The sequence below is a fragment of the Canis lupus genome, chromosome 15 (genome assembly GCF_048164855.1).
Source record: "Canis lupus baileyi chromosome 15, mCanLup2.hap1, whole genome shotgun sequence".
NCBI lineage: Eukaryota > Metazoa > Chordata > Mammalia > Carnivora > Canidae > Canis > Canis lupus.
The window spans coordinates 40,113,183-40,128,411 of NC_132852.1; the positions used below are offsets into that span (position 1 = coordinate 40,113,183).

The following is a 15,229-nucleotide window of genomic DNA, read 5'->3' on the forward strand; positions in this document are numbered from 1 at the left end:
AAACTTCTGTCTTCCACTAAAAGTTTAGTAGCTTTTCCGTACTTAAAGATTTTGATGAAGATAGTAGTGGTGACATGATAAATGTGATTTTCAAAACTATTGTATAATAAAATGTGTCAACCAATATTTTGCCAATGACCAGTGCATGGTACAGAATCTTGCCTGGGTAAAAGATCCATTTAAAGATGAAGACAAATTTTAATATGAGTACAAAAAATTCTTTGATACTATATTGACACTAACCTTTGGGAAACTACCACTTGTCTTATTTTAGTGCCATATAAAAAAAGAATATCTACAATTATCTGAAAAGTATATTAAAATACTTCTTTTTCTAACTAAATTATCTGTGTGGGACTGGATTATTTTAATTTCAACCTAAACAAAATATTGGTTACAAATAGATGTGACAGTGAGTAACCCAGCTGTCTTCTAGTAAGCCAGCCATTAAAGAAATTTGTAAAAAATGTAAATAATTATTGCTTTTCTCACTAAATTTTATGTTGTTTTGGAAGTTATAATTATTTTTAATAAAATATTTATATTCATGAAATGAGCTAGTTATTTTTAAGTGAATTAGTATTTAAATTTTTTCTTTTTAAATTACTAATATGGTGAATTACCAATAGATAGAACAACTCAGATAAACACAAAGGTCTTTGGAGTCCTCCATATTTTTTATTTTTTTTATTTTTTATTTTTTATTTTTTTCTCCATATTTTTTAAAATGTAGAGGTACTGAGATCAAAAGTTTTGAGAACTGTTCATCAAGGGTTTAAGCCAACACTTTGAAAGATTGAAATATAACAGCTGGAAGTACTTTTATGAATAATAATAAGTATAAACCTATCTCATCTAAATTTTTTCATTTGGTTCTAAGGCACGATAATTTCATCAGCTAGTTTCCCTTTTTGTCACATTAAAAAAAAACAAAAACTTTTCTGTTCTTTTTTTCTTCTTTATCAATTCTCACAGCAATGCTGGTGTAAAAACAACCCTGCTAGAGGCTCATTCTGAGATGGGGAGCACTGAAATTCTGGAAAAGGAGGCCTCAGAAAGTCTCAGTAATGGTACCCGCAGCAACGTAGAAGCAGCCAGGAGGCTGGCCAGACGACTTTATCAACTAGACAGATTCAAAAGGTCGGATGTCGCAAAGCACCTAGGCAAGAAGTACGTTCTATACTAGGGCTGGTGTTTGCGTATGTCCTCGTTTGTGTCTCATTTTTAATAGCTTGAATTTGAATAACAAAGTCTGTCTTGTTTTCTTATAGCAATGAATTTAGCAAACTAGTTGCAGAAGAATATCTGAAGTTTTTTGATTTTACAGGAATGACCCTGGATCAGTCTCTCAGGTATGATTAAATATCACTTCTGTTCTTTTTTGCTTCCAAATGATTAGTTCGGAGAAGAGAAAGTAATGCTGAAACTAAAATCTGATTTTTCTTTTTTTTTTAGAGCACAGTGACTTTGTGATCTTAGCCCAGATTAGTAGAATGTAGAATTAGTAGCCCATTAGTAGAATGAAAATTATATTGTTTTTATAAAACACACAGTGACTTTGTGATCTTAGCCCAGATTAGTAGAATGTAGAATTAGTAGCCCATTAGTAGAATGAAAATTATATTGTTTTTATAAAAACACACATGAACTGATATTTTGTATCTAGTAGATGACGTAGAAAAGAATAGTGACAAAGTAAGTCTTGAGAAGTGGAATCTGGGAATTTGGTTTTCTAATGATCAGTTTAAAGAAGGCACAGATTTATAATAACCAAATAGCCTTCTAAGATGATACTTTGGAATTAATTTATGAATGGAATAAAAAAGAATATCACCATACTAATAAGCAGAAGATATCTGCAAAACTGTTTTAGGTAGTAACACATTTTGCTCATCTGTTCAAATTAAAGTTTAATAAACACACTGATCCTCACTTTTCACACCATATGGTACTGTAAATTTCTAGGAGCCACTGAAGGTAAAACCCAGTCAGCAGTTACTCTTATAAACTTTATAACGTGTCAGAGCCTGGAAGAATTGTGAGATCATCTGTGTAACCCTATAGTTTTATAAATCAGGAATCTTGAGAGGTAAAGTGAGGGTGTTTGGATTAGAATGCACAATAGTGACTTATTCAGTGGCACTTCGCGTGAATTGAGGGCATGCATAGGTTTTCCCACTGAAAACAGATAAGAGGAGAGGAAATATCTATATTTGTAGTTTGCTTTCTGATGTGGTTTATAAAAGACAGTTATGAAAAATTAAAGTTTGATCAATATAATTTAGATTTAACAAACTAAGATAGCAACATTTTTATCATAAAAATAAGATTTTTTTAAAAAAGATTTTATGTATTTATTCATGAGAGACACAGAGAGAGAGAGGCAGAGACACAGGCAGAGGGAGAAGCAAGCTCCATGCGGGGAGCCCGATATAGGACTTGATCCTGGATCCGGGGATCACACCCTGAGCCAAAGGCAGATGCTCAACTGCTGAGCCACCCAGGTGTCCCAGAAATAAGATTTTTGTATGTTTCTTTTAATTGTAAGATTTCTTAGAACATTTTAAAGGATTTTTTTTTTCTTCCATCTTATATTCAGGGAAGTCCATATACTTTGTCAAGTGAGGATTTTATCACTAATAGATAATACTCTTAGTGACTCTGATTTAGATTGGTGTGTGGTTCTAGGCATATTTTTACTTTTCAAAAATTTTTATACATAAATTAATTTATTCTTAACCTAAGGAGTAAATTAGGATTTTGGCTCCCAATTTTCTTCTCATATAAAAAGTAATATAATATGATAATAGGCAAAATAAAATTAACAGAAACCTACTGTACACAGGATAATAATATAGTTGTAATTTTAACAATGTGTCAGTAGCAAATACAATCAATCATACAGCAAGATGACAAACAATGATCCAATGGTTATGGGTTGGTTTAGTCTTGAGTGTTCTTTGGTTTTTATCTGACCTATCTTTTAAATGGCTACTTGTCACTTAGTCATATGGGAGAGTTACTACCTTGCCAAAGCATTTCTTAATGTATTAACTACATGTTGTTGGTATTGCCTTTCATCTTTTATATTGACATTTTATAGAATTAAATAAATTTATATTGAATGGCTATCTAGTGATTTAAAAAAATAACTGTAGAATATCTATCTTACTTTGTATAATTAATTTCTTATATAGAATTAACTTTAATTGTCAAACATGAAGAGTATGGTAATTTTTTCTAGTTTCACTTTTTTTCTCTTAAATCTTTTTAAGGTATTTCTTTAAAGCATTTTCTCTTGTGGGAGAAACTCAAGAACGAGAGAGAGTTTTAATACACTTCTCCAATAGATACTTTTATTGTAACCCAGATGCCATTGCTTCACAAGGTAATTTGATGCAAATGTTTATATTTCCAAAAACAAGTCTTATTTTTCTCACTATGAAAGTTCTATTTTATTGTGGAAAATATGGAGGATTATACAGAAGAAAATGAAAATCATCTAGATATCTCTAATTATCTGGAGATAACTATTATTCACTGATATATTTGCTTCTGCTCTATTTGTACAATGTTGAATTTGAATCATTCCAGAATTTTTTTTTCCTGTTGTTTCCTTTTCGTTTTGAGCATTTTCTCATGTCATTAAATATTCTTTAAAAAAACATGATATTTAATGACTGCCTGATATTCTTTTCTTTTCATTTTTTTTTACTTTGCTTTCCAGTTCCATAGTATGACGAGATGCTTTAAGTTGCTCATGCAGTCACTCAGAGATTTTACATGCAAAGCATATTGTAATAAATGAAATGCCAGCTTTCTTATTTCTTCTCCCTATACATCTGATCTCTAAACTTCTTGAAGTGCATGTTTGCTTAGTTTTGTGGTTAGGGATAATAATGTTTTGGGAACATTTACAAATCACACTGGAGTTTGTAGTGTGTCTCCAGTGCTTTGGTTTGATATTCATTGTAACAGCACTGACCACTGACTTTGGCTTGTGATTTTAATGAACTATGAGTTTATATTCATTGTATTATTTTTAAAATGCAACTTTAAACTATTTATTTTTCACCCTACCAAGAGGTTTCTCCTCCATGTTGATTCCTGCAATAAAGCAAAATTTTCAAAGTTTGATGCATTCATTTGCCATTGGAGAATTTTAATAAACACAAATCTGAAATAGATCACTAGTACTAAATGCGCAAGAAATAACAATTCTGTCTTAGCTTCAGTATTGCCAGTTAACTGGAATGAGTGTACTTATCCCCCAGCCTCTGCCCTCTAGTGTATAGCTAAATTAACTAACAAACTGATCATTAGAGTCACTTCCTCTCTGTGAAATGGAAACTTAATTTTCTTTAGTCCTTTTTTGGATTATATTTAGATTACTTATTCACTGCTTCTATCACTATCAGGATTGAGTAGAGAATGAAAGAGATAGAAGGGAGTTGTTTTTATTAAAACCTCCTTCAAATCTAATAAAATGTTGACTTTCCTTTTTTTTTTTTTTTTTTTAAAGACTTTATATATTTGAGAGAGAGAGAGAGCAAGAGAGAGCACAAGCAGGAAGGAGGAGCAGGCTCCCCGCTGAGCAGGGAGCCTGATGGCAGGACTTGATCCCAGAATCCTGGGATCATGACCTGAACTGAAGGTAGACACTTGACCAACTGAGCCACCAGGTGCCCCATATGGTGACATTGCTGAGTGAAATAAGGAATATGGATGTGTACACTCAACTGGACATTGATAAGGATATATGAGAGTTGGCTGCTGAGTTTTACAAATGCTTTCAAGGAATTTATTTTAAATATATTTAAAATTTAATAAACTGGAACTGGAATAAATATACTTTTGGGCATTTAGTAGCATCTCCTTAGAGACCTTAATGACAGAAATCACCTACTATACTCAAAGGCATACTCCTGAAGAATAAGTGGTCTTTAATTCATGAATTCAGGAATTAGGAAGGCCTTGCTGTATATTTGGCATACACTAATAAGATTTTTCTGTATCTGCAACCACCTTTGTCTACTATACGTAGATTGAAAATTGGGGGAAAAGAATGGGAGAAGTAATTCTAAGGTTTGGAAATGAGAAGCTTAATTCTTAGTGCTTTTTCTTTTCCTTTATAAAGTAAGGAGAGAGTGATGTTTCTGTCTAAATGTGACATGATCCGTCTGGTTTAAGCAACATTTTCCCCCTGAATATTTAATTTTTCAATTTTTAGAGATTATTGTATTATTGTATTTTTGTTTGATCCATAATATCCTGGACCAGTCAACCTACATGTTGCCTAACTGTTCCTGCCCATATGTTTTTAGCCAGAGAACTGATACCAAGACAGTACAATGAAAGACCCAAAACTTAGTTTTCTTTGACTTTTGCTTCTTTCTTCACTTTCCTCCCAGGAAGTAAAAAAAAAAAAAAAAAAAAAAGAAAGAAGAGTAGCAAATGACTTATTTTCGCTTCTGTATCTTGTGTTACAGAAAATTGGGAAAATATAAATAAAAAGATAAAAATTATCTCACTATCCAGAGACAATAAACTTTTAATATAATGTTATATATTATTCTAGGTGTATTTATATTTAAATGGTACCATACTGCATATAATGTGTTTTTTATATAATAATTTATTGTGAACTATCTATTTCAACATGTATACTTGGACAATGTTTTTAGTGACTTAAGCATAATAGGATTGTGTTTTTGGAGAGTTTTATTTACTTGTTCCCCATTGTAAGCAACGTTTCTTTGGATACACTTGTATTTTGTATAGATCTTTATTTCCTTAGTGAAAAGCCCTATAAACTAATTTGATATGTCAAAAGATACTGTTTCAAAGCTTAAGATATGTACTATCAAATTGCCCTCCAAAGAGGGAAGAATAATATAGTTTATCACCAACAGAGTCCAACTCTGTACACTGAGGTCCTTTTAATAATTTATCTATTTCTTGTCTCCCTAACAGATATGATCAATGGTGGCTAGCTACGTTATTATGTGTTCACAGGTTCTTAATATAATTTGCTACTTTAATGATAATAAGGAATCCAACAGGAAATAGCGAATCAATGCTTTCTTTCCTTGTCTCTTCTCTTAGATGGAGTCCATTGTCTCACTTGTGCAATGATGCTTCTTAACACAGATCTCCATGGCCATGTAAGTATAGGGTTGTGAAGCTGTCTTAGAGAAAGTGAAATATCTTAGGCTTATCTTTGCTTTTGCATTCACATGTGCTTATTCTCTGCCTCCCAACTCTCATTCTCTACATGGCAGATAGGTAAATGTAAATCCTTGGAAAAAGAAATAACTTTATGAGCATAATTCACTTAAAAGTGAATATATTGTCTACATGTGTGGAATTGTCTTATCTGTAGTGAGTGTGTTCTGTATCTTCTTTCTCCAGTAGATGGCAGAGACAGAGCATTTGCTTTTTTGTTTCATTTTTTTGGTTAGCTATTTGGGTTAATATTTGATGGAAAGGGGATATAAGTTAGATCTGAAAATGTTAACTGTATTTTTACTAAATACAGTAGCTAGCCAGTCTTAGGATCAGCCTTTTCTACACTTCTCAGTTCACATTGGCCTTTTACTAGTTGAAATATCAAAATAATCTAATTACTGTCTCATCTTCTATTTAAGATATTGAGTGAAATTTAATTTATAATTATATATAAATTTTTACCTATCATAGATGTGAAGTTTTAGCATTCACTTAAACTTTATATTAGAGAAAATGAAAGTGTTTTTGTTTAATATAGGCCAATATGTACTTAGCACAAAAATTATTTCATTAGTCCCAGGTCCATTTATTTTGAAGAGAAAACCAGGTTTCTTATAATTAAAGAATCTAGATCATTCCTTGATTTGCTATACAATGTATTTTGCAATTTAAAAAAATCATATTAAAAGAACTAAAACTTTAGGTATCCATCCAAATTTGATCTCATATTCCAAAAGGCTATATAATTTCCTTAGGAAAGGCAAAATGGAGCTGTATGGGGCCATTGAGATGGTTTGAAGGGAAAATAAGTGTTCTATCATCAGAAAAATGAGGAAGAGTTGTAGTGATAGTTAACATTGCCTTCGCAAATCTCACAAAACTCAACCAGGAAGTTCCTACTGCAATTTCCATGAGGTAAATTTAGAATGACCTATTGATTCAGAGATACGTGTCCAGAGGTGATACAGAATAAAATTAGTAGATACTTTCGAAGGACATTTTGGGGTAGTGGCATTGTAATACATCTTGGGGAAATGAAAGTATTAGGATTCCCATAATGTGAGCGTTGACATGAGAATCAGAATTTAAACTCATCCAGCTTGTAACGGCAATGACCGGTCAGTGGACAGTCCTGACCACTGTTTTTCTCTCCTTTCTTCTCTGTCTTATGGTGACAGTTACAATCCTGTCCCCATTCTTTTCCTCCCACATAATTTCTCAACCTAACTTTCAGCTGAAAGAGACAATTTTGAATACTCTTGTCCACATATAACTTTGACCCAAGTCAGTGAGTTCCAGCATTAGGTATCTTCTTCACATGAGATATTTTGAGGTCTCCTTCACATACAGTGGTTTTGCAGTTAGTGTCTGTTGACTGAGAAAATGTGTAATGACCAAAAAAAAAAAGTCCAGTAATACTCTCAATTCTTATTTAAGAGTTGAGGATCTCATAGAACTTCTGTGGAAGTTGCTAGATGGGAGACTGGTTTCTTTTAAAACCTGAATTACTTTGTGGAAAGCTAATATTGCTTTAATAATACTTTCAAATAAACTTGTATCTTATTAATCACAATACTTTGAAACATAGTAGTAAATAAAGGTGTGAAGTTGGTTTTTTATTCAGATAACTCAGCATGCTTGATATCCAAACTAGCCATGGGCACCCTAGTGTCTATGTCCATAGGTTCAGAACCACAGACCTCGGATTTGCTCTTGCTCTGTCTTCAGACCACTTTTGAATAACTGGAAAGAGATTAAGTGGAGCATCATACTTCTTTTTGGCAACTAGAATGTAAGAGTTTATAGGTAAGAGGCAGTATACAAATGAGCAGTTTAGTATTATCCTGATTTATGCCAATCATACATAATTAACACTTGGCTATAGTGACAGAATTACGTATAAGAGGGAGAATATTATAAGTACAATAGCATCATCATATTTTTAGTGATTATTAGTTCATAGCTTTGTTTTTGAAAAATGTGTGCTATATATATATACTTAGGGTTATCTGTTGTTTAGGTTTTAAATAGTAGAGGTGCTTTTTAATCCTTAATTACAATGGATGCTGTTAAAAGTTTGCTGAATATATAGTAGTTTCATAAAAACTAACCATATGAAAATGTGTTTCTTTTTCTTCCAACTCTGGATTCACTTAAAAAATAAATTTTCCTTCTAGGTGGTAAGTTTTTATCCATAATTTTGGATGTAGCTTCTCTTGCATCATGATTGCCTGATTTATTGTTACAGTATTTGTTTGACTTAATAGCATGGCCCCTTTGAAGGTGAATCATTCAAAATATAAAGTGAATTATTTCCAGTGTTGGCCACTTTTCACCTCCTTAGGCTGTACTGCCTAGGCCATCATCACTTCTCATTACTTAGTCTAATACTAGAATAACCCTCTTGGGGAGTGAACTAATAAACCATTTTCTTTTTCTTCCTTACCATTGTGCCATGATAGCAATACAACAGCATGATCTTTCTCAGAAGTACTGAGATAAATTTGTCCTCATGCTTTCAGTGGGGGAGGCATAACTTGGGAATTAGCTTCTTTTGGCTTTGTGTGTGTGTGTGTGTGTGTGTGTGTGTGTATGAATCCTCCTTGAAAGTTTTATTTACTCTAAGGAATGATGATACATTGAAAATGCACTGGTATGGGCCTTTGTTCATTCTGTTAACTTTCTTACTAATAAAATGACAAAACAAATACTAATAATATAGCATATCTAATATAATGTTATATGTTGGAATGCCTTTCTGCCTTTCTTTTTAAAATTTATTCTATCATTCAGCAAACACAGTATGTCTACTCTATCCAAGTTCTGTGCCATTTGGGTAAGGATCGGGAATGAATGAGACATTCATGGAAGTCAAATTTCATTTCTGGTAGTGTTGGTTAGGCTGATTTCCATTACTCCTTTTAACTGAAGAATGATAGCAGGTAAATGAGGTGCTATGGTGGAAAAGTACTGGGGTGCTATTTTAATTATACCTTAGATTATTGAATTTCACTAAGTAGCCTAGGGAAAAAAAAACAAACTGAAGAAAATGCAATATTTTTGGGAGAAGTTCATTCAGATGTTATAATTTTGTTGGAGCTAAAAACGATGATTCTCTTTCTTACCTATTTTTAAAAATATGAATGGCACATCATTATTTTAGCAATAGTATTGACTTGGTTTTGTTTGTCTGCATGTGGTTTATTCTCTTAGATGAATTAAGTATTTTATAGTTATGGTCACATGGCTAATTTGCTATAAGTAATCTCTTATTTTTAAAATGCCTTCATCTGTAAAATATGTATGTAAATTAAATTTTTGCACATACAGATAAATTTCATTAAAATAAACTCTAGAGTTTATTTTTCTCTTACTGTACTAGAATTAAGTTTTTTTTTTTTTTTTTTTTTTTTTTTTTTAGAATTAAGTTGTATTGATGTTTAAACTACCAATGTGGAAAGAGCTGAAAATCTGAAAATCTTTTTTCTTTAAAGCCCTGTGTTTTATTGGAAATAGTATGAATAAAAAGATTTTGTCATGTTAGAATGAATTCAAACCTATTTCTTTTCTGGACTAATATTCAAATGTACTTTATTGACTGTAGCTCTCTGGTACTTCTGTCATAGTTGAGATTCAACTATCTGCCAGGATTATCACTTGGACCGAAGACAGGTATCAGGGGCAGGACAATAAGCAGGAACTTCTCACCAGGACTGGACCCTGAGGTGGGAGGAGGTTTTAGATATAGACTGAGTTGTAATGAAAAGTGGGATAGATAAGTATAGAATCAGTTGGTCAGTTTCACAACTAGAAGTCAAAAGAGATCTATAAGACAGTGGCTGCCAGGGTCAGACCATGGTCAAAGGCAATAGCCAGGACATTATTTTTAATGTGGCTTAAGATTTTTAGTAGCAATTTTACCCGAAGTATCTTATGTTTTTCAGTAATGGCAGGAGCTAGCCTGCTCTGCAACAGGTGTAAAGGGGTTGGGGGTGTGGTTCTGGAGTGGTGGCTCTATGTGGCTCAGGCAAGGAGCATCCTGTAGATATCTTTGGGATACTCTGAGTGTGTTGAGTATCATCCTCAGTGGTCTGAGTTTAGTGTATGAGGCAGGACCTTACTGTTTTGTTTTTGTTTTGGTGTTCACTTGTAGGTTGAATAAGGAATAAAACGCAGTGGGACGCCTGGGTGGCTCAGCGGTTGAGCATCTGCCTTCGGCTCAGGGCATGATCCCAGAGTCCCGGGATCGAGTACCACATAGGGCTTCCTGTATGGAGCCTGCTTCTGCCTCTGCCTCTCTCTCTCTCTCTCTGTGTCTCTCATGAATAAATAAATAAAATCTTAAAAAAAAAGGAATAAAACCCAGTTAGTATACCATACTGGTAGGGGGCCATAAAGAAGTCAAGGAATCAAGTATAGATTTTGTTAATAGAATAGTGTTAAAAATATATATATGTAGTTCAATTTGACATAGGTCACAGCAGTCCATTATTTTGCAGTCTGTAAACTGCACTGGTAATTGTGTTTTTAATTTCTAGGTTTGCTCTGTAGGATCATAGAGTTTTAAATGGCGGGTAAAATATTTGGTTTATTATCAGAAGTGGAAAATGACTATTATAAGTAGAATTGTTTAATACATTTACTTTTCATGTATGCTGTTTTGCCTTTCTACTCACAAAAGCATCACAAACCTTTGTGAGGTTGATTAAGTAGGTTTAATATCCTTAGGAAAGCTCTTGCTGTGATTATCGTTATTGTAACTGGAAGCTACCTTAAGTACCTTTTGCCTACTGCCCTCCCTCCTGTATAGCTTTCTTCTCTATGGGCTCCTCTCCTGTCTGTGCTGTCCCATATCCTTGATGCCCTCTGCCAGGAAAGCCATCCCTGGCATTCATTAATTTTCCTAAGTTTTACTCTACTGTAGATTCTAGCCTTGTTCTTAATTTCCATTCACCCAGCACAACTCCCATCCCTTGGGAATCCTCTTTTCCATGTCCTTGATACCAAATCTTTCTTTTCACCTCTTTGAGAGCTTCCCAGCCACCGTGACTTCCAGAAGGCTCTCATTCCTGGGGCTTCTCAGTGATTTGGTAGTTCACAGAAGCATCAGGTCTGGACCAGAATTGCCAAAGGTTTATGGTGGGGTGTTGGGTTCAGTTTTACTGTTACTGTTTCTCTGGTTAGAATGAGCATTTTGGGGATTGCCTGACAACTTTAACCATCAGCTGTGGAAATGTTATACAGAAAAATGTCTTGATTTCAGATTTTTAAATTTTTTAAAAGATTTTATTTATTTATTAGAGATGGAGTGAGAGAGAGAGAGAGCAAGAGAGAGCACAAATGGTGGGGAAGGGCCGAGGTAGGGACAGAAGCAGGCTTCTGGCTGAGCAGAGCAGGGAGCCGGACATGGGGCTCAATCCTAGGCCCCTGAGATCATGACCTGAGCTGAAGGCAGGCATTTAACTGACTGAGCCACCCAGGCACCCCTCAGATTTTTCAATTTTAAAATGACCTTTAAGATACTGTCACAGGGATCCCTGGGGGGCTCAGTGGTTTAGTGCCTGCCTTTGGCCCAGGGCGTGATCCTAGAGTCCCCGGATCGAGTCCCACATCAGGCTCCCTGCATGGAGCCTGCTTCTCCCTCTGCCTGTGTCTCTGCCTCTCTCTCTCTTAATCTCTCTCTCTCTGTGTCTCATGAATAAATAAATAAAATCTTAAAAAAAAAAAATCCTGTCACATATGACTATGTGAATTTTCATAGGAATGCTTGCTTACTTAATCATGTCACAGTTAACCATGTACTGGTGCATTTTCTTCTGTGACTGCTCAAAATGAAAGCCTCCTTTCCTTTTTCTCTTTCCTCCTTTCCTTTTCCTTTTTTTCCCATTTCTTTTTCCTTAGTCACCTCATACCTCTTCTTTCATTCTTCACTTTTTTTTTTTTTTTTGTAGTTCTGCTTTTTTTAAGAATAGGTTCATACATGGAAAATACAACTCAGATATCAGTTGGGTCAGTGGGCTCATTTAGGGACCTCAGGTAGTATAATTTATACATTATTCAGTTGCTGCATTCCTTCTTACTATTATGAACTTTTTACATTTGCACAGTCATTAGTAGAAAATGATAAAAGAAAGTAGATGAAACTCCATATTAGGTCTGTTTTTGCTCTTTCTTCCTGTGAAGTGAGGAAGGTGATTGAAACCTCTCACCTCTAATTCCATTATTTAAGTTAATATTTGTCCTAAAGTACAAGTTTAGTCTTTGTAATATGATAATGAGGTCAATATCTTTTCCTTTATCTTCTCAAATTTCAGAGGAAACACTTTCTATGAAATTGTGATAGAATCTGCTACTACAGTACTTCTCAAACTTGATAGTATCACATTCCCTTTATACTCTTAATTCTTTTTGAGGGCTCCAAAGAACCTTTGTTTATATCCATTAATATGTACTATGTTAGAAACTAAAATGGATAATATTTTAAAATATTTATTAAGTTAAAGTAGCATTAATTAATCCATTAACTGAATAACATACTATTTTAAAATGAGTGGATTTCATATTTTAGTTTATTTTTAGGTGTACAACATAATGATTCATTATTTATATATATTACAAAATAGTCACCACAATAAGTCCAGTTAACATTTGTCACCATTCATGTTTATAATTTTTTTTCTTAGGATCGGAACTTTTAAGCTACTCTTAATTTTCCAACATTCACCATGTGACTGTAACTACAGTCACCATGAATTACATTATATCCCAATGTGGTATTTATTTTATAACTGGAAGATTGTACCCTTTTTAAAAATTGAAGTATAAAAAAAAATTGAAGTATAGTTGATATACATTGTTAGGTTCTGGTATACAAATAGTGATTTGACAGATCTCTATGTTATGCTGTGCTCACAGCTGTAACTACCATCTGTTACCATACAATGCTATTACAATACTTTTGACTATTTTCCCTATACTGTACTTTTTTTCCTGTGACTTCCTCACTGCATAACTAGAAGCCTGTGTCTCCCAGTCCCCTTCACCTATTTTGCCCAACTCCCCATCCTCCTCCCCTCTGGCAGCCCATCAGTTTGTTCCTCTGTATTTATGAGTCTGTTTCGGTTTTTCTTTCTTTTTTTCTTTTTACTTTACAAACACTTATTTTTTCAAAAAATTTTTTAAAGATTTTATTTATTCATGAGAGACACAGAAAGAGAGAGAGAGAAAGAGAGAGAGAGAGGTAGAGACCCAGGAAGAGGGAGGAGCAGACTCCATACAGGTAGCCTGACATGGGACTCCATCCCTGGTCTCCAGGATCAGGCCCTGGGCTGAAGGCGGCGCTAAACCACTGAGCCACCCGGGCTGCCGTTTTTTCAAGTTTTTGTTTAAATTTTAGTTGGTTAACATACAGCATAATATTAGTATCAGATGTGCAATTTAGTGATTCAGTACTTACAAAGAACACTAAGTACTCATCACAAGTGTACTCTTTAATCCCCATCACCTATTTGTTCATTTGTTTGTTTTCAGATTCCACATATAAGTGAAATCATATGAGAATAATTCTTTTTTATGAATAATAATTATACTTAGAAAAACAAAAAAATCAGTGAAAAGAATAGGATTGAAAATTTTTTGCAAAACTCGTATTTCGCTTAATAGAAGACAGCTAAACTCTCTGCTGCTGTTATTTATTTAGTTGCAGGATGTCACAAGTAATGTAGCTTCTAGAAAACTCCACTATAACTTGTGAGAGAGAGTGACAAAAATGTTCTGAGTATTATTTTAATAGCAGGTTTGACCTCATGAACACTCTGAACAGGATCCCTGAGTCATACTTTGAGAAGCACTGTGTTACAGTATTATTATCAGTTGCCATATTTTTTTCTTTATACCACTTCTAGTTCTTTTGTCAATGGTAGTTTATACACAAGACGCAGGAAAAGTCCAAGTAATAGTTCAGATATCCCTAAAAGTTGAACTTCTAAAACTTACATTAGCTCTGTGATTGGGGTTTATGAAAGAGTACATTGAATATCAGTCATAGCTACTTGGTTGGAAATTTACAAAGGATTCTGCTTTGCCTGCTAATCAAAATATAAAAAAATAGACACCTGAGGGTGGCATAATACGATTAAACGTATTTGTTAGAGAAGAGTACAGAACAAAAACAAAATAGGATCTTATAGCAGAGCTACGGAACTAAAGTAATTACCGAGTTCGTAGTATGGGTTTTTTTTTTTTGTTTGTTTCGTTTTTACCATTTATTGTAACATGTTGGAGAGGGTGGGGTTGTCATGTGGGAAGGTATGCCTGCTGTGTTTTTAGTATCCCAGGATTTATGGGGCCAGATTTTATGAATGGATCATGAAGGCTTTTAATTTCTCTGAAAGCATGTTTCCCACAATGCTTCCATACTCTACATTATTAAAAAAAATAATCTTAGGGTTATTTTGCCTAATTCTACAACCTGTAGGTCAGAGTATATATATTGCGTTCTGTTTTTCTGGGTATTCACAGGAATACCTGGCTTTGCTAGCAGCTCTCTCTTGCGACTGAGTTTGGGTTAGGTCTTGACTGGAGCTTTAAAGAAGGCTTCAGACGAGATCGGGCGCATTCACGGTAGTATGGCTGTAAAAGGGTAGGAAATATCAGAAAGGGAGATAGAACATAGACTCCTAACTCTGGGAAACGAACTAGGGGTGGTGGAAGGGGAGGAGGGCGGGGGGGGGGGGGTGAATGGGTGACGGGCACTGGGGGGCACTTGAAGGGATGAGCACTGGGTGTTATTCTGTATGTTGGCAAATTGAACACCAAACAAAAATAAATTTATTATTAAAAAAAAATAAAAAATAAATAAAGAAGGCTTCATACCTCCGGTTGTCAGGGAAGGCATGCTCAAAGCAAAGACCTGGTCACTCTTGTGCAGAATTTTGGCCAGCAGCTTGAATGGTTTGTAGGTGAGCCTAAAGAAGGAATGTCTTCATCTTAACTTTGCCCC

General features: G+C 34.2%; 1 protein-coding gene across 15 annotated transcripts in view; it reads left to right on the top strand.

Moving 5' to 3' along the window:
* The window catches only part of PSD3 (pleckstrin and Sec7 domain containing 3), a 592,272-nt gene that overhangs the window by 255,459 nt on the left and 321,584 nt on the right, over positions 1–15,229 (top strand). For all 15 annotated transcript variants that reach the window (XR_012007747.1, XM_072776763.1, XM_072776762.1 and 12 more), the window contains 4 exons: positions 976–1,170; positions 1,272–1,352; positions 3,276–3,388; positions 6,106–6,164. Coding sequence is in view for 14 of the 15 variants with exons in the window: in XM_072776763.1 (XP_072632864.1) it covers positions 976–1,170; positions 1,272–1,352; positions 3,276–3,388; positions 6,106–6,164 (448 nt within the window). In the remaining variant the exon portion in view is untranslated. The remainder of the gene's footprint in view (positions 1–975; positions 1,171–1,271; positions 1,353–3,275; positions 3,389–6,105; positions 6,165–15,229) is intronic.